The 25,238-nt window shown below is 45.2% G+C and overlaps 2 protein-coding genes across 8 annotated transcripts in view; one reads left to right on the top strand and one right to left on the bottom strand.

Moving 5' to 3' along the window:
• ZSWIM7 (zinc finger SWIM-type containing 7) overlaps positions 1 to 25,238 on the bottom strand; it is a 41,290-nt gene that overhangs the window by 1,688 nt on the left and 14,364 nt on the right. For 2 of the 7 annotated variants that reach the window (XM_039847466.1, XM_039847473.1), the window contains exon 6: positions 4,819 to 7,293. The exons of 1 other annotated variant lie outside the window; for it this stretch is intronic. The gene's annotated coding sequence lies outside the window, so the exon portion shown is untranslated. 4 more of the 7 variants (XM_039847467.1, XM_039847470.1, XM_039847468.1 and 1 more) reach the window with 4 other exon arrangements.
• ADORA2B (adenosine A2b receptor) lies at positions 716 to 24,752 on the top strand. Its single transcript, XM_039847458.1, has 2 exons — positions 716 to 1,179; positions 23,321 to 24,752. Exons 1-2 carry the CDS (start codon positions 845 to 847, stop codon positions 23,982 to 23,984), a joined length of 999 nt encoding a protein of 332 aa, XP_039703392.1. The 5' UTR covers positions 716 to 844; the 3' UTR covers positions 23,985 to 24,752.

The following is a 25,238-nucleotide window of genomic DNA, read 5'->3' as shown; positions in this document are numbered from 1 at the left end:
AGCAGAAGCCTCCTGGACAGTGGCAGAAGGGCAGGGAAGAGGGAAGGCTGGGGAGACTGGCACGCGATTGCAGAGGTAGGGTGGCGCAGCGATGCAGCATGCAAAACCATCTTGGCCCTAGGGTGCCGCAGCTGGAAGGGACAGGTCCAGTGGGAGTGTGTGGCGCGAGGCGGCCTGCGTGTTCAGGCCCCTCTCTCCCCTCCCTGATGCATCTCGTCCAGTTAGCAAGGCGAGTCCCGCCTGTCCACCAGGGTCCGCACGGTTCTAGTAGGGGAGCCGCGAAAGCCTTCAGGTCTTCGACTCGCCCTGCCCGGCAGTGGAATGGCTTGAGGGGGTGTCCTCTCGCGTGGGCTCACGGAGACTGGCGAACGCCCAGGGTAGAGTCGGGTCTCAAACCCCGGAGCCGCCCCGGCTCTGGGCGCGCCGCGCCGCGCCGCCCTAGTTAGAAGACAGTGCGACAGCTCGGGAAATACCCACGGAGTTGGAGCATTAGGAAGTTGGGGAACTTGACTTTGTCAGATATCGTTACCATGAGACGCCTCGGGGCCCAACGCCCACGCTCTCTCCCGCGCTCCGGAGACCAGGGTGGCCCTGCGCGGGTGCGGACCTCGACTAGGGGGAAAGGGCGGTGCTCCGCGGGGAGTGCGAGAAGGGCGGGCACGCCGGCCAATGGGCGTTGCCACCCATCCGTTGTCCCGCCCCCTGGGTCCCGGCCCTGAGCGCGGGAGCCTGGCGGGTCAGACGCCGCTGGCGGACGCGCGGTTCGGGCGCTCCAGCCATGCCCGGCGGGGCCCACGCGGCTGCCCCGCGCTCGACGCGGCCGGGGTAGGCGACATCACCGGCCATGCCGCTGGAGGCGCAGGACGCGCTGTACGTGGCGCTGGAGCTGGCCATCGCAGCGCTTTCGGTGGCGGGCAATGTGCTGGTGTGCGCTGCGGTGGGCACGTCGAGCGCACTGCAGACGCCCACCAACTACTTTCTGGTGTCCCTCGCGGCGGCCGACGTGGCCGTGGGGCTGTTTGCCATTCCCTTCGCCATCACCATCAGCCTGGGCTTCTGCACTGACTTCCACAGTTGCCTCTTCCTTGCCTGCTTCGTGCTCGTGCTCACGCAGAGCTCCATCTTCAGCCTCTTGGCGGTGGCGGTCGACAGGTACTTGGCCATCCGCGTCCCGCTCAGGTGAGGCGCGCGGCGGCCCCCGAGCCCCGTTGAAGCACCGCCAAGGACCGCCCGCTCCGGGGGCAGGTTCCTGCCCTTGGGAACGGGCCAGGCTGAGGCACTCGGGGCGCTCTGAGCTCCGGTCCCAGCCTGGAAGACGCCGGCCATCCCCAGAGATGCGTGCGCCCGGGCTGCCCAGAACTTCTTGGTGCCTTTGGCCGGGCCCTGGAGGCCTCTGCTCCCCCGGAAGCGTGCGTTTTTTAAGGGGATCTGCGTAAGGACAGACAACTCTAGGGATTCCGGGGAGTGTAGACCATGGGATCCCAGCCTGCTGTGGAAACTCCGGGGAAAGCGCCACCCCCGCAGGCGGGTGTAGGCCTGGGAGCGAGAGGTTTGCTGATCCCATCTCCTCCTTTGCGGCTGTTTCCTTCCACTCCGCACCCGCGGCCGACCCGGGGCAGGAGCAGCGGCCAGACACGGCCCTGTGAGTGCTGGGGGTCTGGCGGCCCGGGGAGGTTCAAGGGAAGGTTCCAGGGCAACTTCGGACGCTGGGACTTAGCGCTGTCAGAATGGACGCTACTCACGACCCAACTTCAGAATGTACCTGGCACAAAATGAGGGCCAGGCCACCTTGGGCGGGAAAGGGCCAGTTAACTTGGGGAAATGCTACGGACACGTGTCCCTGCATGCTTAATGTTAGCTCAGATCACCTCTATATAGTCTTAAAAAGTGGTTAAATGCCTTGTCCTTTCACCAAGAGCTTTAGCACCTCATGCCATTGTGTAACCTTGAATATCCCTGCTGTCCTTGTCCCAGCAGGCTGGGAGAGTACCGCCAGGATTTCAGAAAACTGGAGAACTTACTGGTCCTCTCTCCAGCACTGGGAAAATGTAAGGATTCAGGGTATGGAGCCGCCAGCAACAGGATTGGAGCCCCAATTGTAGATGACCAAAGAATTCGGAGTTAAGCTCTTGAGAGCAGGAGTGTCAGGGAACCTTAAGGCTTATTGAAAGTATGCTCTGCTTTGGTGGCTGGCTCCTTTGGCATTTCCGAGTTAGGTGAACTTGGATCTCTTTGGGTTTGGGGCTGAGACAGGAAACTGAGTCACAGGAGTAGGAGGGAAAGGAAAGAATTATTTTACTGAGTGCCAACTCAGTGAAGCAATTTATATTAAACTTACATCCTTTAATCCTTGCAGTAATTCCAGAGGGTACTGCTAATTGCATCTTATAGATGAAGGGATGGAAGCTCAGGTGCATCTGGAATGAGTGTTGGAGCCAGGCCTTGAACTCAGAGCTGGCACCATATTCCCACTGTGCCATCAGGCTGACTTACAGGGCTATGTGTGGCATCAGTGGGCAGAAAGAGTATTGCCTGCCATTTCTAGAAGTGGATCTTGCCTGCAATAAATTGGTGGTTCTAAGAGAAACGTGTTTGAGGGAATTGACCATGACAATGCTCCCAGAAGCCTTTGTAGCAGGCAGACATGTTGAGCCTGTTCCCTGTGGGTTGTGTCCTGGGTCCCCATCTGAATAGGAACCTCCTGCTTGACTGGGCTGTGAGCCTGATCTGCATGTCTGGGCCTTTTCCATGTGCTGCTGCCCTTGGCATCGGACCAGGAGGCTTCATGCATCCTATCAGGTGTGCCAGAGCCCAGAGATTTCCGAGGTTTAGGGCGACATGGCACACTCTTCTCTCTCGAGATCTCTTTCCTGCCTACTGGTCCTCATGTTCATTACTTGGTGGGCTTTTGGACTGTTTGCATCCAACAGGTACTCACAAGCCCCCACCCTTGAGTTGCCCATATAACGGAAGCCCCATGGGCTTGCCACTGGCAGAGGTCCAAGGAGACCCCAGCTCAATAGGAGTTACCGGAAGAATCTCTTGCGCCCCATGGAGTAGGAAGTCCCATAAAAGTTTAAAATTGTTAGTTTTTGTCCTGGTTTGTTGCTGGGTGGAGTCTTGAAAAAAAAATGGGTGTGGTTGTGTTAAGAGGAAAGAAACATGAATTACAGGCCCCTAACTTCTCCTTTGCCTTTGCTAAGGCAGGAGATGAGTGTAGGGGTAGGGAGGGAAGAATGCTTAGTGGAGTCATCACGAAGCTTGTCCCATCCCTGCCTTCCTGGCCTGCCCACATGAGTTTAGAGGTCTGGAAGAGGTATATGCAAGCGGCCCCAACTTCCTGTCCCAGGAAGATATGAGCATTTGACCTATCCCTAGCACTCACCCCTACTCTCGTGAGTTGGAGAGGTGTACAGGTTCTCAGGGCTCCTGAGCCCTCCTGGGGGCTGGTACCTATAAGCAGGCTAAAATAAAGATTACAGCCCCCCACCCACACCCCATTCCCCGCCCCACTCCGCTCTATGGAATTAGAATCTCTAGGATGGAGTGTGTGTGTGATTCCAGTATCAGTATCTTTAACTGGGGACTTCTGGTCCCACTAAAGTTTGAGAACATTCCTGGAGTCAGGAAAACTTGAGGCTCCCCTTCACTTCATTGACATGGGCTGGGAGCCAGCTCTGACTTTGGCTCCAAGGCCCTCCTTGGAGTTATGGAACTCCAGGTGGGAGTAAAGTGAGAAGTGCCCTGTTTGGGAGGATGTGTCTCCCCTATAAAGGCAAACAAGAATGAAGGTGAGGTCCAGGGAATGAGGGCAAAAGCAGTCCTTGGACATGCCATAGGTTCCACCTAGGTTCACTGGTGTGGTAGACTTAGAAGGTATTTGTACCTCAAGGCTGAGTGCCAGGCCTATGTGGTCATCTGTGAGCACAGCTCAAGGCCACAGCCCCCATCTGCCACCCAGTTGCCAAGGCCGTTTACTAACATGGGGAAGATTACAGTGCAGGAGGAAAGGGAAGCCTCAAGATGATGCTAGGCACAAAAATGACAACTTTGGCCAGACTTGAAAAGGAAGAATGTCCACTCACAGGCACTGCCCTTGGCCTTCGGAGTGAGGGGTATCTACAAACAGGTCTGCTTCCTCCAGTTCAAGTTCACATAATTCCTGATGTTTCTGGCAGAGGGTCCAGTCAGTGGTGCCACTGGGAACGGGCAGGATTGTGGGGGGCGATGCATACAGCAGAGCCAGGCACTAGACTCCTGTCGGAGCTGGGTGTATGTGTGTCAGTGGTCCGGGGAATGTGTCTGCCCAGGCTGCTCCCTAGCTCTCACTTTACCCTCAGGTTGTTTATAGCAGGAACACTTTCTCCTCCCTAATCTAGGCCTGGTCCACTTCATGCCACAGCCCCAGCTGAGTTGGGATGGAGTGGGCAACTGTGTAATTTACCTAAGGGCCTTCCCTTCCCTGCTCCTTGACTCTGTTTCCCTGCACTGTGTTGAGTCTCCAGTAGGCTGAGGCCAGCTGTTTTCCCAGTGGGCTGAGGAGGGTGTTTTCCAGGGAGTGCTTTGTTGGCCAGATCTGTCAACATAATGGTAAGGGCGTGTTTGTCTGATCTGTCCATGGACCCTGATTCTGTCACTCTCCCTGCTCCCTTTGCCCCTTTTTCTTGGTGCCTCGCATATCTGGTCTGTGAATAGATTTTTAAGACTTCTTAGCAAGACTTGGTGCCTTGGGAAAAAAATGTGGCCTCCATTTAGCTCCTTTTAGCTGATTATACTGTAGGGTGGGAGTTGGTAAGGAATTTTGAGTCTTTTCATAAGTCTTTTTTCTTTCCTTTTTTATTTTTTTATTTTTTATTGAGCTACAATTCCCATATGATCAAATTCACCTTTAATGTTGTTTTGAAATAAAGCTAGGAAGGAACATTTTCAGCTATGGGTCCTGTCCCTCCAACTCTTCCAAAGACTCCTCTCCTGGGGTTCTCCCTTCTTCCATATCAGTGTTATCTTTCTCTTCTAGATCGTTCCCATTGTAATGGGTTGAATGGTATCCCCCGCCCCCCGCAAAGATATCCATGTTCTAATTGCCAGAATGTTTGAATATTACCTTATGGGAAAGGAATGACTATTTCCTTATATGGATCTTGAGAAGAGCTTATCCTGGATTAAATGGTAGCCCCTAAATACAATCATATCCTTATAAAATAAACATGCAAAGAGAAAGGAGGAGGTTGTGCAGAGATGGAGAGACTGGAGGGATGTGGCCACAGCCAAGGAATGCTGGGGCAGCCACCAGAGGCTGGAAAAAGCATGGAATGGATTCTCCCCTAGAGCTTCTGGAGGGAGCATGGCCCTGCCGACACCTTGATTTCCAGCTTCTGGCTTCCGGAACTATGAGAGTATAAATATTTTAAACCACCAAGTTTGTGACACTTTGTTACAGTAGCCCCAGGAAACCACCATTAATATATGGATATGCTTATATCAACTCTCCATCAACTGCATACTCTGTCCACTTACTGGTTCATCCTTTTTCTCCACAGTAAACTTTTCCAACAAGTCATCTAGTTTCACTGCCTCCACTTCCGTTGTCACCATAGTGTCACTGAATAGCTCCTATCAGGTCACTCTTGCATGCCCCCTTTTTTGTCAAATCTAATGGTCACTTCTTGGATGTCATTGTTCATGTCCTCTTAGCAGCTCTCGACAGCTCCCACCATGGGCCCCGTACCTCATCTCCTCCTACTCCCTCATAACCATTCTCCACACAGCTACCTGAGAGTATTGGAAACTCAGATCATACCATTCCCCTGCTTAAAGTTGTGCAGTGGCACTTAGAGTAAAATATGAATGTCCCGCCCTGGTCTCAAGGCCCTGCATGATCCAGCTTCTGTCTACCCCAGCTTATACCCCTCCCTATCTTACTCACCAAAGAACAGCCATGCTGGTTCAAGTTCTTTCCCCAACCCCAGTCTTTGTACTGCCTTTCCCCACTTCTCTCAGCGAAGAGGCTTCTCTCAGTCTCCACATTTATTTTACCACTGACTCTATCATTAAATCATGTCTTTACTATGTTATGGTCTCTCTCCACCAGAGCATGAACACTATGAGGGGAGAGGCTTGGTCTTAGAGTCTAGGACCCAATGGCATGATGTCAGGCATGGGTAGGGATCCCCATTTTGGATCAATACATGAGTGACTAGGCGAAGAGTGTGTGTTATTGTGGGGAAGCTGGGACAATGTGGGGGGACTATCCAAAAAAAGACTTGGGGAGGGATGGCAGATCCCAGTAATCGGCAGAGCTTTCTCCTGAAATGTCAGAAAAAAGATGGTCCAGTAAATTTTGGTGAAGAAAAGAGGGGAAATAGGGACACCGTCTTCTGAAAGGATCTCTCACAGGCTTGAGGAGAAACGGGGCAGAGAGACACTCAGAAAGCCAGCAGGTGCTCTATGCGAGAGCTGATCCAAGGACAGTGCTGCAGATGCTTTGGGAAAGGCCCACAAGTCCTGGCTTCTGGCTCTCATGCACCGTCCTGGGGCCATCCTGTTACCTACATAATGAACATTGCTCTGAGGACTGGAGAAAAAGTCACCTGACCCTCTCAGAAGGAGGGACTTGGGTGTTGCTCTGTTATTTACCCTCCACTGTTAGCATACACTCATCTCAACTTCACCTCCCAGCCTGGAGCAATGACTAAACCAGCTGCAGGTGCTGCAATTTGCTGTGGCTGAGCCCATGTCCATATATGCTGACGGGAACCTCCAGCCCAGGAATTTGTTCCTGGGCAGTTTAGTTCTCCACTGGGTACACACATGCCTAGGCAGAGGCTGAGGTCTGGTCTGTTCTGGTCTAGTCTGGTCAGTGAGGCCCTCAAGAGCTGACTTAGAACCAGGTGGGAACCAGGATAGTCCAATCTGAAGGGTTCCTAGAGTCCTGTTCCCTGGTTGAGGGTAGAGTCCAACCAGCTGGACGGTCATGCAGGAGCACCTGAGAGTTGCAGGGCAGGGGAGATGAAGGCAGAGTTTGTGAGCACTCAGGGTTGTGAATAGGAACACAGGGCTCCTCCTGAAGGGTGGTAGAGGGGTCTACCAGTCACCCTGGCTTGCCTGGGGACTTTGGCCTGGAGTTGATCACAGAAGGCAGTGAGATTTCCCAGTGACTAGGAGCTCCTCTGCAGATCAGGCCATAGCATGTACTGCTCTGCGTGCCTGGAAGGGTGGCAAGCCTGGCCTCAGCAGTGTTTCCACAGAAATGAAAAGCACAGGTAGTTGTCTTTGATCATCTGAAGAATGAGCCTGTGTAAAGGGACAAAAGTTAACATTTTCCACGTGACGGATAATCTGCGCTCCCTTCCCTGTAATGGTGTGCCCAGGGTTTCCTGCCTCGTGGGGCCCTCCTGGACTGACAGTGGCAGGACCAGTTATTCTGTGGGACCCAGGCTCTGTATCTCACTGTTCTGACCTGTCGGCTTGTAATCACAGTCGCAGGGACAGATATGAGGAATTATGTTCTCAGCTACTCCGGACATTAGAATTTTTAATACTGTGAACAGCAGCCACACTTTTGAAGCCTTTTCTGTGTGCCAGGAAACTTACATGCCTCATCTTGTTTAACCTTTACAACAACCTTCCAGGGGCAGATACTACGACCTTCCCTATTGCTTCCCAGATGAAGAAACCAAGGCTCAGAGATTAGCCCAGGGCCACATAGAAGCCAGTACTGGGTAATCCTGTCTTCCCAAGAGCCCTTAGCCAGCTTGTAAATAGCTGAGGGGAAAGGCTCTTTTTTCTGACAGGCTTGAGGAGAAACGGGGCAGAGAGACACTCAGAAAGCCAGCAGGTGCTCTATGCGAGAGCTGATCCAAAAACACCCACTAATGAGTGGTCTTTTCTAGGAGCAGATGAGTGAGGACACTAGCAAATTGTGATTGGGACCCTTTAAAAATTACAAAGGACAAAGAAGACTATAGGTATATAGTAATTTATAGCGAAGTGAGGAAGAAGAAAGCTATACATACCATGGCCGGTGTGCATGATATGTCATAGAATGTAACTGGGACCTGTGGAGGATATCTTCCTGCCTCCTTTCTTCGGATGGGGGAACTGAGGCCAAGCATTTTCCTAATGCTTAAGCTTCATTACTGACCTTTGGGATTGGGCTTTAGACATGGTTATTCTTCCCTCAGGGGATTAACAGGTTGTGCTCTTGATCCCTTGAAGCTAACAGCCTAGAGACACTGCCATTGGTGGCAGGATCTTAATGGCAAATAGCAAATATACCTTCTTTGACAGAACTAAAGTTGAGAACAGAATGTCACAGGCTCCAGAATGGCCTTCTAACTCAGTCTAGGCTGAGGGGGAGGGAGTGCTTTTTCTAGAGAGTTGATGCTTGTAGTTTGTGTATGGGATAAGTGGGAGGAAAGAGCATTCTGAACTGAGGTGGAGCATGTTTGCAGGAGCAGAGTGGGAAAGCTACAGTTTTGGCTTCACAGCCTTGGGTGTGGGCCGGGGGTCTAAGAGCAGGCAGATCAAGGAGGGCCTAGACGCTTGCTAAGGAGTTTGGGTGTAGTCCTCAAAGCACTGGTAAGTCCATGAAAGAGGTTGTTTTGTTTTTGTTTTGACTTAGAAGTCAACCAGTGTGCATAGAAGTAAATATTCGAAAGTGCAGAAGGGTATAAAAGGAAAAGTGGAAGTCTCCCCTCTGTTGCCCCTCACTACTTCTTTGCAGGGCAGCCCCTGCAGACTGCTTCTGATGGCATTTCTTCTGAGGGTCACTCCACTCTCTGTGGCAACACCTGGACTTGTGCTGTCATCTTTAAACAGAATCTGTTGACTCCACCATGTAACAGGAAGATTGCAGCTCATGCAATCCCTCATCCCAGCCCTGCTCTTGCCAATTTTTGTTATATAGTATTTTTATTTTTTTTCTGTGGATCATATTTCAGCCTCTACTTCTAATTCCATGAATTGTAGGCAGTATTTGTTAACTGTCATGAAAACTGAGGGAAAGTATATTATCACCGTCCCTTCCACATCTCTGTGCCTTCTGCTATCAACTGTATCATTACTTTTAGTACACTGCCTACCCAATAGAAGTTTTACTTTCAAAAAGGTAATTCATGCTGTTGTAAAGAAATTGAAATCATCTAGAAGGGTAAACTGTGAAAGTAGTCACCGAGCTCTGATCTCTGGATTCCTAATTTGCCTATTAAAGGCAACCACCGTTTCTTGTGTTTTTTTCCTACACAAATTATGAAATGAATACATTTATATTATACCATTACTTTTATACTGTCAAGGTTAATACTATTTACATTTTATTCTATAACTATAAGACAGTTTCCTGAACTTTGTAGAGAGTATCTGAAAATTGCAAACGGATTAAGGGCATTTATAAAGTTTTACTTGTGTATTCCTTATTCACCTCAGAACCCAGTAGTATGATTGGAGTAGAAAATGCACTCCTGTCACTAAACATATGTTTCTCAAGAAGCCAGTTCTAATGACCAGGTCAGGTGGATTCTATTTTTAGGTGCTATCTACTGCTCAAAATTACACCACGTTTTAGTCTGCTTCATATATTTGGATTGTGATTTTCTCATTAGGAAATTAAAAGGAAATTAAAGGAAGAACATGGCTTCCCACATCCTTATGATGATCCAGCTTCTTCATCATCCTCATTGCTGACTGTCCTAATGTGCCTTTTAAGTGTGCTGAACAACTGTCAGTTGTGACTTCATCATACTCTTGGAGTTGTTCTACTATTTCTTGCATTCCATGTTTCCTTTCCTCTTTCTGGGATACATATTTGTTTGTTTGTATATACATCCTTTTCAGGACATGGGAGATAAACTTTCTTGGTTTGTATATGCCAAAAATGTTTTTATTTCTCACATGTGATTGGTAATTTGACTGGATATGATTCAGAAGTTTAAAGGCACTGCTTTAATACTCAGTGTTGCTCAAGAAGTCAGATGCATATAATAGTCTTATCTGTAAGTTGCATTTCTTCTCTGGAAGCCTTTGGGATCATCTGCTTTTGCTTGGTGTTCTGAAAATTCATGAGGTTGAGTTTACATATTGACTTCAGCTTTTTCCTTCATTGGGGATGGTACTTCTAGGTGAACTTCTCCAATCTAAAGACTTAAGTCTGTCTTCAGTTCTAAAATTTAAAAAATATGTATTTTGTTGGTTATTTCCTTATCTCCATTTTCTCTTCTTTCCTTCTGGGATTCTTAATAGATTGGTGGATACTTCCCCTCCTCGATTGATCTTGTCTTTTAAATGTTCTTTGATATACAAATTTTCATTCTCTTCTGGAAAAGTTCCTTGACTTTTCCCCCCTAGTTCTTCTATTTTTTTTAATTTAGCATTCCTATTTTTACTTTTTTTTTTATTAACTGTAAGGCAAACATTATTCAAGGGAGGATATCGAGATAGGTGTAGAGACCATTACAACGGGGTTTTGCAGTGGGTGCCCTATTTTAGTTTTGATTTAAGGCTAAAAATTTACAAATTTTTGAAAAACAGTTTTTGGATTCACATGGTTCAGATTCCTTCATGTAGCACAGAGCGTATATAATCAAAACTCTTTCTCCCACCCCATCCTCCATCACTAGGTCTCAAGCTTCAGCTTTAGGAGAGGGTGGGAGGTGGGAATAAATGCCTAGCTCCATGGTAGATGGGAGGACAATGGCTATATGGATGAGGGAGCCCACAAAGCTAGTGCACAGGTAGTCTTCTCCTTGATTTCTGTTCCTCTTCTAAATCTCATTCTAGAACCTGCTGTCTGCTAGACTGGAGCCTTTCTTCCTGGCCATCCCTGTTTGATTTAGGGCTTCATGCCCCATCCTGAAGATCCTATCTGCCTTCTAGTTTCTAGAAACTCATCAAAATCTTCAATTTGCTGATGTCACCCTCCACTCCCATTTTTAGGATGGTTGTGAATTCATTTGCTTTTGTGTTTCTCTACTGCCATTTCAATGTGATTTTCTGAGAAGTGATAATTAGGTGGGACCTGGCAGGCCAATGTAGAACTCTAATCAGGAGTTTGATCTGGTTAGATTTGCATTATAAAAGTCATTCTAGTGGACAGCAGGGAGGACAGATTGGAGGGGACAAGATTATGTAGGGTAGCCAGTTGTCATCCAGATGAAAAGGAAGAAGGCATGACCAAGGCAGAGGCCATGAAGATGGAGGCAGTTCACTAGAGATATTTGAGACGTGTAAAATAAGAACTTCTATACCAGGGTGAGTTGATATCTAATGCCAGCCAAAGGGTCTTGCAGAGATTGGAGCAGAGGGGCCACAGGTAAAGCCACTTAGCCAACCAAGAGACCAGGACAGGAAGGAATCCTGATAACCAAGGTTGGACTCTGAAACCACAATCAGTGAAGGACTAGAGACATGGCTGGTCAGGGCCAGCTGGAGGGGAGTTTACGGGTATGAAATGTGCAGTGCCTAGTCAGCCTGTGTGATTGACAAGTGTATCTGTATTGACACCACATGTTGCATGGTGTGCGTGTGGCTGGAAGATGGGATCATAGGGGACAGGTTCAAGAGGACTAGCTGACTAGGTTGGATGTTGGGCATGATGGAGAGGGGAAAGTCCAGGGTGACTCCTAGATTTTTTGGCAGCTGGCTTCTGCCACCCCAAAGACACAGGGGCTTTGGGAAAGTGTTGCACAGGTAATGTTTAAGGTGCCTGCAGGTTGAGCGATGCAGTAGGTAGCTGAGTTATAGAGTAGGTGGTAGAATTTGGAGTTTGGGGCTGGTCAGTCCTTCTTCCCAAAGCAGCTTTCTGTGTATGACATCTCGATTTCCAGTGATGCTGATTCAACACCACTGCCCAAATCCTTTTTTTTTTTAATGTAGAAAACAACAAAGCTTTATTGAAAGATATTACAGAACAGGTCCTGTCAGTTGCACTTCTTAAACCTTCTCAACAATTACCTCTTTTTGTCCCATCTCTACTTTCACCCTATTCCAGGATGCCAGTCTCCTAATTGATCTCTCTGCATCCATGCTTGTCCTTTTAGCCTATTCTTCACATAACAGCAATCTTTCTAAAACAAAAACCTGATTGCACCTCCTTCCTTTACCTAATACTTCCAGTGCCTTGGGATAAGCTCTCAACTCACTGGCTCTAGTTCCTTCATCCTGCTCCTTTCTCCTTTGTTTCTCTGCTCTGGCTTCTCAGGACCCCTCTCAATTCCAGGAACTTACTGAGGTCAGGCCTTTGCACATGCTAGTTTCTGCCTGAAATATTCACTACCTGCTGAATCTTCTGAATTTTCGCCACTCTCTTTGGAAGGCACCTAGAAGTCCTTTGCAGCTTTCTACATGCTTAGAGTTATTTTCTTAATTATTTTGTAATTTGTTTAAGGTTGCCTTCTCTTCTCCATTATAAGTGGGGGTGGGGCTCATGTTTTTCCCTCATTATCTCCAGTACTTAGTCCAGTTATTAGCTTCCAACATATTTAGAAGTTGGAAGTATGTGTCTGTATGCATGTGTATGCACACGTGTCTGTGTGTGTGTGTGGGGGGGGTGCATGTGGGTAATGTTGGGGATTAGCCCTAATATGGATGAGCTCATTGCCTAGACATGAGAAGCTGAAGGAGGGTGTCCTCAAGACAGATGGTGGTAGAAAAGGAGCCCAAAGGAGACTGTAGAGAGGTAGGAGAAACTGTAGAGGTAGGAGAAAAACTAGACGGGCTTCACCAAAACCAACAGGGAGAATTTAGCAGGTTACAGAGGGATAAATTAGCTCTTAAATTTGGCATTTTCAGAAATCATTAGTAATCTAGTTTTTTAATAGCAAGGACTTTTTAAAAGATTACAAAATGAATGCAGAGTGTGTCTGTGTGTATATACATACATAAGCACATACACATTGCATTCATTTGTAATTTTTAAAAGTCCCTGCTATTAAAATATATACATATATACACATATATATACACACACACATACATATCTGTGTCCATTTGACTAATCTAATGTGGTCTGTGGTTTCAGAATGAATGGATCATTCTAAAGTAGTGTTTTTTTCCCACAGCTTTGCAAAACTAATACAACGAATTCTGTATACCCTTCACTTAAATACACAAATTATTCATATTTTTGCTACATTTGCTTTCTGTCATACACACAAAAAAATTATACTCATGAATTTTAACAGTGATACTATATTCAGATGTCCCCAGTGAGCCCCATCACATTCTTTACAGTTTTTTTTTTAAGCCAGGTTCCAGTAAAAAGTCATGTATGCATTTAATTCCTTTACTTTCCTTTAATCTGATAGTTCCTTGACCTTGTTTTTTTTTTTTTTTTCTTTTTCAAGACAGTCACATTTTTGAGGAGTCCAGGTTATTTGTTTTACAGGCAGTCCCTTAATTTGGATTTGGTCATTTATGATTAGATTCACGTTAAACATTTTTGGTTATTTTATGTTGGAATGCTATCTACATGATGTTGTGTCCATTTCAGTCCATCGCAATGTCAATGTGTCCCATTGTTGGTATGTTAAATCTGATCACTTGGTTAAGGCTGTCTGCTAGGGCTTGTCACTGTAAAGTATGTTTTCCCCATTGATGATTCATATCTGAATCAGTTACTTACTACTATGGTAATTTTCTTTTTTCTCATTCCTTCCACCATTACCAACTGGCATTCTTCTATAAAGACGGTTTATCTTTTACCTGCTCTTCCTGAAATTATTTTTTAAATATTAGTATGGACTTATGGAATTTTATATTCATTAAATGTGTTATAACTTATTCTTGCAATTTGTTTTGATGCCCAAATTTGGCCAATGGGAGCCTATTCGAGTTCACTTCTGTTTGTGTTCCCATCAATTTTTTGAGCACTTCCTTACTTTCTGGCACAGAAAGGTTTTTCAGACTTACACCGTTTTCCGGCTTTGGAATCAGCCATTTCTCCAAGAAGCCTTGTTTCCTTTCAGTAGAGAATGGTACTTAGAAATCAAGATTTGGCTAGGTATGCTCATTGCTACTGGAGCATCATTTCTTGTAGGCCCTCACAAAGAACAGAGCTAGGAGATTCTTTTTTAATAATGAGTTGGAAGAACTCTTGCTTACAGTAGATGCCATCTAATTATTGAGTTGGGATGACTGGGTTAAATAAGTCTTCATTCCGCAACTATCACAGTACTTAACTGGTTCAGGAAAAAATCATCAATAGGTGCTAAAACTCATTGGTGAAAGTTTGATGAAAAGCAAGATATTTACAAAGTTTCACGGTATTTACAAGATATATACTGATTACAAAGGGAAAAATAGTTACAGTGGAGAAACCTGGTAGCCAAGTGATCAAAGTTAACATCACCAGTAATGGGACATACTGATGTCTTCTTACTAGTTGTTTGCGTATGTGGAAGCTGATGATTATGACAATTAATGCTTATCTGAATCAGTGTGTTTTAACCCCAGTCATGGAAAGGTACTTTTTTAGGGGGAGGACAAGGTAGCTTTTACTTCTCTGGTCCGGTTTCAGGCATTTGCCTCTCAAAGCTCTTTTTTTATGTGGAGATCAGAGTCTAGAGCCCAGCTATTTTGGGCTGTCTCTGAGTGCTATCTGATATATGAGACCAAAATATGAGACTTGCCAAAAAAAAGCCTTAAAGGTGAACTCTGGGACACCTAATCCTGGCCCCCACTCTCAATCTCTATGAGTTAAATCATTATCAGATCACCCCTCTTGCCATAGTAAGCTGGTGGGGAGTGCTGCCAACTTTCGTTTCTGCTACTTGCATTCCTCATCCATTGTTCTTGACTGTGAAGGACAAGTGGCATCTCTTCTAATCGCCTTTCATGTGGCAGTGGACTCAGCTCAGGCCCCAACTAGGTTTATCACTGGATTCAGCTATATCTGAACTTGTTGGAATAGATTAGAACCTCTCAGGAGCCAGAGTAGCTGACGGTTCTAGCCTCCTCAGAACTCAGCCTGAAGGTGAGCTCTGGTGACCACAGGTAGTTATTTAGTGGGTAAGCAGGCACTGTCCTTTCCTCAGACTGCCCTGCAGGCTAGAGCTATGACCGTTTCAGACTGTAGAAACAAGGCAAATTGCCTTCAATATATTTACCACAAATAGCAAATGAGAGAACTTCTTCCCACTCCCAGATCTGAACTTCATATAAATAGAACCAAACAGTATCTATTCTTTTTGTGTAAGAATGGCTTTATTTGTATCTTAAATGTTTGATAGAATTCATCAGTGAAGTCCTGTGGGTCTTAAGTTTTCTGTGTGGGAACGTTTTTGGTTATATATTGTTTCTTTAATAGATACAGAAATACAGTGCTATTAAAATTTTCTTTTTCTTCTTCTGTCCATACCAACTTTTAAAAAGCCCTGTTTGGTTCCATGAGAAATCTGAAAAATGGGAAGCAACTACTCCGCATAAAAATTTCCCTTATACAGGTAGCCTCACGTGAACTATATAGCTGAAGCTCTAGACACATTTACATATCCCATGCCTTGTTTTGTTTAGAGCTACCAAGTGGGTGTTAAACATGTATATGTGATTAAGAAGCCAGATTTCTGTTCCCTTCTTATAAATTCTGGCTTTCATTCAGCATTTGCTGGCCAGGCCATGTTAAGTGTTTTGGATATGACAGTGAACAAGATAGAGTCTGTGCCATTAAGGAGCGCATGATTCAGTAGAAAGAGACAGAAAATGTAGTTATGTGGGAGGTTCATGGGAGGGGTGCTGTGGGAATCACAGGGTGCCATGGGAGCACAGTGGAGTAGTTCAGTACAAACTGGTCTGCTTCCCTGTGAATTTCTGTATTGTGACTAGTGTACATGTGATAGGTATAGGAGAAGGATGTTGGTACAATGCAGACAACTGCTTTGGTTCATCTATGATTTTGTCTAGGCAAAAAGAGCTGGAATAGTGAGAACAGTGTCATGGTCTTTTGACAGTAAGGAAAAAGCTCTTGGTTTGACTGCTGTGCAGTAGGAGCCCATTTGGGCACCCAGAAAGAAGGAGGAAAAAAACGCTGCCTATACCTGGGCCTCCTTCCTCATCCCAGCCTGTTGGTCTCGATTGTGGCAGGCCACACTGCCACCATGCCCAACTTAATAACTGTCCCTTGGCTCAGTACTCGTCTTTCATCTGCATTGTCTTGGCACTTATCAGCCTTGCTCTAATTAAAGTTTTGCCAGGATTTTCATTAGACTTTTTTGGAACATTTTTAATATTCACTGTGGCAGCCTCCAGCCCTGCTGAACTGCCTACCTGGGTGGTCTAAGGTATTTTTTTACTGCTCTAGTTAAAAAATTTTGTAGTTTTGAGTGGTCTGTCCTAACCCCATTTGCACATAAGTCCTGTTATGGGCAGTTTTGGAGAATATGAGGTTTTCTAAGAACGTATACATTGCTTTATAGCAGAAATGTCTGTATTACAGAGGAATGAAACTTGTGAGCTAGATGGACTATAAAGAAAAGTCCCTAAATAAACAATTTTAAGAAGCCACGACAGAACTCATGTGCATTTACTTAGCAATTTGTATTTATAAAGTGCTTTGTACATATTATATCTGTGTTAAAAGCCCCAGCATGGAGGTGGGTTCTGCAGCCACCATCGTCCCCATTTTTCTGATGCCAGAGTTCAGACTCTATCCACTTCTTGGCTTGACTGTCCAGGCTCCATGTCACTGCCCAAAGTAGCTGCCCTGAGAGCTGAGAATTCTGATTTCTATGGCTGAGAAGGTGGCCTGGTCTCGGCTGAGGACTGCAGAGCCAGAGGAGAAGACCCTGCCCCAGAAATAGGGCAGCAATTGTTATGCAGCACTTGGCATTTCCCTCTCATTATGTAACCTCAGTGTCCACACTGTTCTCTTTTGTTGATTCCCTCCATGTGACTGTTACTCTATTAATCTCCTTAGCTAATGAGTCCCTTATATGGAGAATGGGTAGATCACAGCACAGCTCCATGCACAGCAGGGGCATAGCCCCTTCCTAGACCATGGACTTTCTTTTCCTAGAACACCCCTTTTGTGTGGGCTGGAATTGTTCCTGTTTGTTTGGAATAATAAAGCGGCCTATGTTTCCTTTATTCATTTCTACATTGCCTTTCATTTACTTCTCCTACACTTGGGGAAGATGTCTGGCTTCCTTGGCCTTACTGCTGTGCTCAGTGCTCTCCACAGAAGAGCACGGACTGGCATAGGGGCAGATGTAAGAAAGGACATGGTTCTGCCTTTCAAGAATGTTGTGTACACACAGACCAACACACACACACACACAGACACACACACACACACACACACACATGTTCTGAGAGCCGCTGGTACTCAGGGAGCAAGGCGTGGTGTCTACAGGCAAGAGGTGGGGCCAGGGAGGGAGATGGGCATTCAGGAAAAGGACAGAGGCACAGCTGTAAGTGGAAAATGAGAGAACATGGCGGGAGGTTACCAGCACCCACGTAAGACTCCAGAGACCCCAGGGGTCATCCTTTCTGGCATCCTGCTCAGTGCAGGGACACTTATCTCTTTCTACAGCATCTGTGACTATCTCCCACCCTGTGCCTGGGCCCAGGCATGGGTCTTATAGATACTGACTATTCTGCCATTATGGAGTTGGAGCTCCAGTGCTAAAAGTACTTCTGTCTTTGTTGCCCATACTTCTCCTGTGGGTCTGGTTGTGTCCTTCAACAGAATAAAGACTCTCTGTTGCCTTTTAAGGACTGCCAACGAAAGGGTAGCAGATGCCTCTTCCCTCAGGTCTCCAATTTCCATGTGACCAGCTATAAATGGGGTGCTCCCTGGAACTGGCAAGTAGCTTTGGCAAGGTCAGACATGTCTGGGGAAGAAAGTGAAGCAGCTGACTTAAGGCTGGGCGACCAAGCAGAGAGGGAAGCTGGGATTTGTGAGAAGAGCCCTAGTTTCCTGAGCAGGAAAATGACTGCTTTTGGCAATTAGATTGGGTTTGTGTCCTGACTGCAGTTTAGGGACAGTAGGCCAACAATTTAACCTCTGTGAGCCTCTGAGATGTGTTTCCACATCTGTAAACTGGAGATAGCAGCTCTGACCACATGAGGCACGGTTTGAGTGAGATATATAAGCTAGTAGCTTAGTGTCTCCAAAATTTGGCATTTGGTCATATAGTTCTAAGGCTGCTAGAATGGGAAACTATCTACAAGTTTGGAGGAATTTAGGAAGAACTTGTTTTAGACGAAGAAATGGATGATGGATGATGAACTTTTTTACTTAAAGTTTCATGTACCATTAGTATATTAAAGATGAAAATGTAGACATGGGTTGGATATTTAATACTTTAGCCAAGTATTTCAGGTACACGGAAAATTAATTCAATTAAATTTTCAATCCCACAATGCTCTATATATCAACCCCTGGCTGATTAGACTCAATGTCCCACCTCGCTTTCCCAAGTTCTGTGCTCTCTGGGATATCACCAAATCCCTACATCCTCAACCTCTTCTCTGAATGTTCCCTCCATGACCCAGCCTTGGCTGAGACCTGCCCCTTCCCTCAAGGACACTACTTTCCTTATTGCATCCTGGACGACAGGTGGGAACTTGAGCTAGAGCTCTTTTTCTTGGTTCTCTCTACTCTCCTTTCCAGAGTAGTATCCCCTTCCCTCCTGCAAAATACCTGAACCTTTGAAGTTCCCATTGTCCAAACACACTGCTCCTCCTCTCATTGCTACCATCTCCCCTACCGCTGTCATCATTTCTGCTGACTGCAACAGCCACCCTGCTTGAGTGTTCTGCACCCTGGTCTCAGTTCTTTCATCTCCTCAGTCTCTCTCTCACTCTTCCTCACCTCCAACTCCCATGGTCCAGCCTGCACCTTGTTAAAAGAAGCCATGCCACCCACAAAAATCATAAAGGCCATCCCACATTTTTCTAGCAAGCTCCCTTTTCCACTTCCTGAGGCAACAACTCAAGTGTCTTAGCTTTCTTTTCTTCAAGTGATGACTTTCTTCACACTTGTCTGGCGTAATAACAGCTCTCAAAGGAGATGCTGCCTTTATCTTCTCACTACCCAATCCTCACCCTCCCTGCATTGGTCCTGTTCTTTCCTCCTTCTGCCATGGCAGAGAAGAGTACCTCCACATGTGCCCTGGGCTCTACATCCTCCTACCTCCTCAGATTCTTAGATTCTTTAGTAATCTTGCCTTTTTTCTGCATTTACTCTCTACTGATCATTTTCATCAGGATAGTAACATCCACCATTCTCTTGATCTTAATTTCCTTACAACTCACTCTTTCCTTTAACACAGTTTCAGTATTAATTAAATATTAATACATCAGAGGAAAAAGCCCGAAGAATTGCCCTTGAGTCTTCATCTTCCTACATCCAATTCATTGGGAACTGTTGGTTCTGCCTCCAAAGTGTGTATCTATTTGCACCATCTTTGCTATCATTCTGGTCCAAGTCAACATATTTTCTTGAATAGTTTCCTAACTAATCTGCTTTCCTTTTTGCTCACTTAAAATCCAATCTCTCTGAGCTTTATAAAACAAATCGTTACCATTTCCCTGCTTAAAAACTTTTAGTACTTCCCATTGCACTCTGAATATCAAAATCCAGATTCCTTCCTATGCTTCTGAGCTGGCCCCTGCCTCATCTTCCAGGTTCATTCACATTTCCTTTTGCTTCTTTAGGAAAGTAAAATCCTATCCTATCTGAAAGCCTTACGCATTCTGTTCTCTCTTCCTGGAATGCTCTTCTTTCCATTTTTCAATTTTTACTCCTTCTCAACCTTTAGCTCTGCTTAAGAAATCTTCCGAAACATCCCAGGCCCAAGATTTTCCTGTTTTTGTCTTATCTGTATTCTGTTTGTTCATTTTGGTTTGGCGAAATTCATTCTGATTTGTAATTACACATCTGTGTGTTTACTTACTGTCTCTTCCATTAGCTTTACAACCCATGAGGACTGTAATTATGTTTCTAGTGCCTAGCATAGTGCATAGTACAAAAGAAGAACTCTGAATGATATATGAACCAATGAGGAAGAAAGGCTGTGATAGGGATTCAGAGAAAGTTGTGACCAGCTGCTTCACAGATGAAATCAGCTGCTTTTCCTTATCTAAGACAGTTTAGCATAAAAGTAGTTTTTCGCATGTGCAGGATATAGCAGTTTTGATAAGTTCTGATGTGTGTGGACTCCAGTTGTTGTTTTGAACTGTAGCGAGAAGCCACCCTTTGTGATCCCTCTGTGTACAGAGTACTCCATATCTATTATTGCTTTTTAAAAAAGTAAAAGGAGCAGCATAACGTGGTGCAAGGAACACAGGACTGAGAGTCCTGACTTAGCTTTGCTCTTTGGTTCTTCTATTGCCTTTGTTTCTCAAAGGCTTTGTGTCTTTGTTTCCTTATTTGTAAACTAGGAGAGGTTGGACTAAAAGAGATAAAAGTCCCTTCCAGTTTGTATGAGTATGCTTTTGGCTGCAGGTAACAGTGGCTTAAGCAATCGAGACTTTTAATTATCTCTTGAACTAGAATATGGAGCCATGATGGCTCGAGGGTTGGTATAGTCCTCAAGGATCTGGGCTCTTGGGGGTAGCTCCATAGTGTAGTGGTTAGCATGTCTGCTTTACACACAGAAAGTCCTGGGCTCACACCCTAGGTAGAGCCACGGACTGTACCCCAAGTGTGCCAGGCCCCCAAGTGCACCAGGCCCCCGAGTGCGCAGGGGGTGCCAGGCCCTGGGTACACGCTGCAAGTGTGTGGGAGGAGATGCCCCACCTTCAGAGATCCAGTCCTTAAGGGGAAACGGCAACAGAGGTCAGGGGTGGAACTGGAGGGGAGGGGTGAAATTAAAGAGGAGGGGTAAAAAAAGGATCTGGGCTCTTTCTTTCCTTCTGCCTTTGCTTTGTCTTCAGGCTTGTCCCTTTTGGTCCCAAAATGGCTGCTGCAGTTCTAGGCATCTACACAGCCTCTCAGAAGAGCATCCCAAAGTGCAAAGAGATGGGCAGGGGGAATAACTCCTCATAGGTCTCTCTCCTTTTATCAAGAAGTAAAATCTTTCCTAAGAGTACCCTAGCAGACTCCCTTCAGTTTCACTGCCCAGAACCACCTCACTATCAACCACTGACCATTACTGACAAGAGAATTTGCTTATCTCAGATATAATTCATCCCCCAGGGCTGGCCTGTATTCAGCTGTACTCAGTTAAATACAGGTGAGTCCTGTAACCAGTAGTTTCTAATCTTTTTGGCACCAGGGACTAGTGCTCCTATGAGAATCTAATGCCTGATGATCTGAGGAATACAGATGAAGCTTCACTTGCTCCCCTACTGCTTACCTCCTGCTGTGCAGACAGTTCCTAAAAGGCCACAGGCCTCAGACCCCTGCTGTAAACAACAAAGGAGTAAGGCAGGGCTGTTGAGATGGTTGCCTCACCTATCTAAAGTCCTGTTATTCTGAGTGCTTGGCCTTTAGGAGGCTGCCTTGTCATCCTGCAGGGACTAATTGCATTCTTCATTTCTTTGGTAAGGCAATGGCCAGGAATAACATTTTTTTAAGGAATGGCTTTATTTCCTCGAATGAGGAGGGAAGCAGAAATGGTTTGGAAATGGGTGGATTTACTGGCCAAGCAAAATTCAGTGAGCAGCCAAGCCCAGCAGGTCTTCTGTAGTAAAGGTCCCACAACTGAGCTGCCCACTGCTGAGGGCCACCCTCATAGGGAGCAGAGGAGACTAGGAATCACTTCCAATTATGAGGCAAGATCTCAGTTAAGTTCCTCAGCAAACTGTATTAGTTCTCCTGTCTGTCCAGGCCACAGCATCAGATATTCCTAGTAAACAGAATTTTGTTTTAAAGCTGTTCGATAATAAATAACAAATGAGGACTGTACTCACAATGGTCATATTATTAAGCATCTACTACATGCCAGACACTGTGCTAAGCCCTGGGGATACCAATGTAAAGGTCCTAGTCCTGAAGAGGTTGACATTCTCTTTGAGAGGAAATAAATGTAACAGATAAAGCAACTCTATGACAAGGTGTGTATATGAGGCCAGAGAGTGGGAGTGGCCATCTTTGCCTGAGAGGTGATCAGGAAAGGAGGTAACCCTTGAAACAAAAACAGGTCTTCCATCCAATGTTGAGAGCAGCATGAGCCAGGAGGAACCACTGATTAGGACTGGCAGATACTGGGTATGTGGGGCTGAGGCCTGGAGGGCTCTGTGGGCCATGCTGTAAAGTACTGGCTTTATCCTGCAGGCAAAGGAAATTGGACAATTTCCATAGGCAAGTCTTAAGGTAATGTGTATCAAATTATTTCTCAATTTTTCTTCCAGAGTTTAAGGAAAGATTTTATTTCCTTTACTCAATACGTTATATTGAACATATATATTATGGACCAGCTATTAATAGCTAAGGTTATAGGTTTGCTATAAACCACATATAGACTAGTTTATAGCAAAATGTCTAAAATGTATATTTTGATTTGTAGAGATTTTAAATAAGATTTAATGGTTTAAAAATTACTAAAAATTTAATATTTGCTAAGTTATTTCCCATTTTTTAAAAAATCAACTTTGCTGCTAGTAGAGACAGTTAGGGACATTGCCAAAACTCTTGTTCTCCAGCAGTTTACAGAGGTATTTAGGGACGAATCTTCCCATAATCCAAGGCAAACCTCTAGTGTATTTGTGGAAGACCAGATTCTTGCCCAGAGCCACCAGGCAGTGATGCCTGATTCCAAGGGGCTCCAATCTTCACTTCCTCAGCCTTTTGTTTAAGTGTCACCTTATCACTGAAGCTTCCTTTGACTGACCTCTTTAAAACTAGTCCCTGCCAGTTCCGATCTTCCTTACTTTTTCTTTTTTTCTACTATACATTTATCCTCCTATCATGCCCTCTAACTTACTAACTTTTGTTTGTTATTATTATCTGTCTCCCCCTACTAGAATGTAAGTCCCTTTAAAAGCAGGGACCTTTGTGTGTTCTGTTCACTGCTGTTATCTCAACCACCCAGAACAGTGTCTTATAGAAGACCTACATTCACAGGTCAGTATCTGGGTTAATTGGAAAGCACCCTTTAAGACTTCTCCACTTATTCTCAATGACCATGATTTGTCACTAAACAGAGGTGAGTTAATAAGTCAAGAATGAAAATCTTATTGAGCTTGTTAGAGCAAAGCTGTTCATGCCTGTTTGCAGGTCTTTAGTGTTGGTTTAGAGGGTAAAAGGCCATGGTGCCTTTTGAGGGTGAACCTTAGAGGCTGTTAGGAGTAAAGGCCATAAAACAATAGCAGAGGTGGGATCCTTGACTTTAGTTGTTGAGTACTGTAAACCGATGATAACAGATGATATTCTTTTGAACAGGTATAAGAGTTTGGTCACTGGGACCCGAGCAAGAGGAGTCATTGCTGTCCTCTGGGTCCTTGCCTTTGTCATTGGACTGACCCCGTTCCTGGGGTGGAACAGTAAAGACAGTGCCACCAACTGCACAGAGTCCTGGGATGGAATCACGAATAAAAGCTGCTGCCTTGTGAAGTGTCTTTTCGAGAATGTAGTCCCTATGAGCTACATGGTATATTTCAATTTCTTTGGGTGTGTCCTGCCCCCACTGCTCATAATGCTAGTGATCTACATCAAGATCTTCATGGTGGCCTGCAGGCAGCTTCAGCGCACTGAGCTGATGGACCACTCAAGGACCATACTCCAGCGGGAGATCCACGCGGCTAAGTCCCTAGCCATGATCGTTGGGATTTTTGCTCTGTGCTGGCTACCAGTACATGCTATCAACTGTGTCACTCTTTTTCAGCCAGCTCAGGCTAAAGATAAGCCCAAGTGGGCAATGAACATGGCCATTCTCCTGTCACATGCCAATTCAGTTGTCAATCCCATTGTCTATGCCTACCGGAACCGAGATTTCCGCTATACTTTTCACAAAATCATCTCCAGGTATGTTCTCTGCCAGACAGATGTCCTCAAGAGTGGGAATGGGCAGACGGGGGTGGAGCCTGGCCTCGATGTGGGCCTGTGACCTAGCCTCTGTCTTCTTAGAGGAGAAGGCACAAATTCATAATAAACAAAGGGACAGGACATGACTGGCTGATTCTCATTGTAAAAGACAGCTACACCTCACAAGCATATGGGTTGCCTCTTTTGAGCACTTTCTTGGAGTTACGACATGTCTAGCTACTATGTACATGTTATTAGTAGGTTCCAAGGGTTGACAAATATATATGGTTCTGTCTGGCTGCTCTTACTGCGTGGATGATGCTGATAGCTTGAACAGATTGTAAAAGAATGTTTTGTTTTTTTAAAGTCTGCCTCTTTCATGGTAGAAAATGACTGAAACTATTTTACTGTGAAACACTGTGAACTATTATAATACAAATATTTTTTAAACTGAGAGGCACTGTAAAAATAAAAGTTGGGCATACTAAAAATATATACTTGTTCCCAGGAAGGTAATCAGGAAAATTAAAAGTATAATTCTTTAATCAAGAAACTACTATATTAATTTAGGGAAATGAGACTCTCATAAGTTCTTAAGGAGAATACTATCAGATCTCAGTGTTGATAACATTCTTTTCCATATACAGCAAACTACCCTAGAGAAAGAAACTAGAGAAATAGGATCCCTCTTCTACCAGATTCCGTTTTCCCCTCCTAGAGCTAGCAGTGAATTTTACTTCTCCCCCAAATTCAAGTTTTGCCAACTTGCCAGATTCCAAAGTGTGAAAATTTTACTAAGTAGAATTATGTAACTGTGTATGTATATTAGGCAAAATAAAAATAAAACATTTAAAAAAAAAAAAAAGCTTAGGGTGCTGTGTTGGCTTGTCAGAAAGAGCTGCATTTATCTTCTATTCTTTACCGTGAAGACTGCTTAAAAAAATAAATTTAAACCCAGCCCATTTCCCAAGTAGCAGAAAAGTTTTGATAGATTTTATTTGCCATACTTCAGTGTAACTAAAGACTCTGCCAACCACAGAACACTGCAACATCTGTGGCTTTTTCACACAGCATTCATTCACTAGCACCTCATGTTTTGGGAGCACAGGGCTGGGAATTTCCTAGGCTGTAAAATCATCTTTTTCATCTGTTCACACCTTTAATTCTTTCTGCAATATTCCTGCAAGGACACTGCATGTTTACAAACTCCTACAGAGACAAGGAAGAATTCCTCTCCTTCTAGGATCCTATTTTGGCCATGGACAGCTTTACCAATTAAATTCTTGTCCAGTGCTGCAATCTGCCTCATGTTCATTTTCATTATTATTGCTCCTCT

Source organism: Pteropus medius, unplaced genomic scaffold (assembly GCF_902729225.1).
Source record: "Pteropus medius unplaced genomic scaffold, Ma_sr-lr_union100, whole genome shotgun sequence".
Classification (NCBI taxonomy): domain Eukaryota; kingdom Metazoa; phylum Chordata; class Mammalia; order Chiroptera; family Pteropodidae; genus Pteropus; species Pteropus medius.
The sequence above is the reverse complement of the archived record's forward strand: the minus strand, read 5'-3'. Positions and strand labels throughout refer to the sequence as shown.

Bases quoted from the DNA above. Each gene is read 5' to 3' on its own strand.
- ADORA2B (XM_039847458.1), top strand. From the start codon at position 845: ATGCCGCTGGAGGCGCAGGACGCGCTGTACGTGGCGCTGGAGCTGGCC. The intron at 1,180-23,320 runs GTGAGGCGCGCG...TCTTTTGAACAG, and splicing joins GCCATCCGCGTCCCGCTCAG to GTATAAGAGTTTGGTCACTG.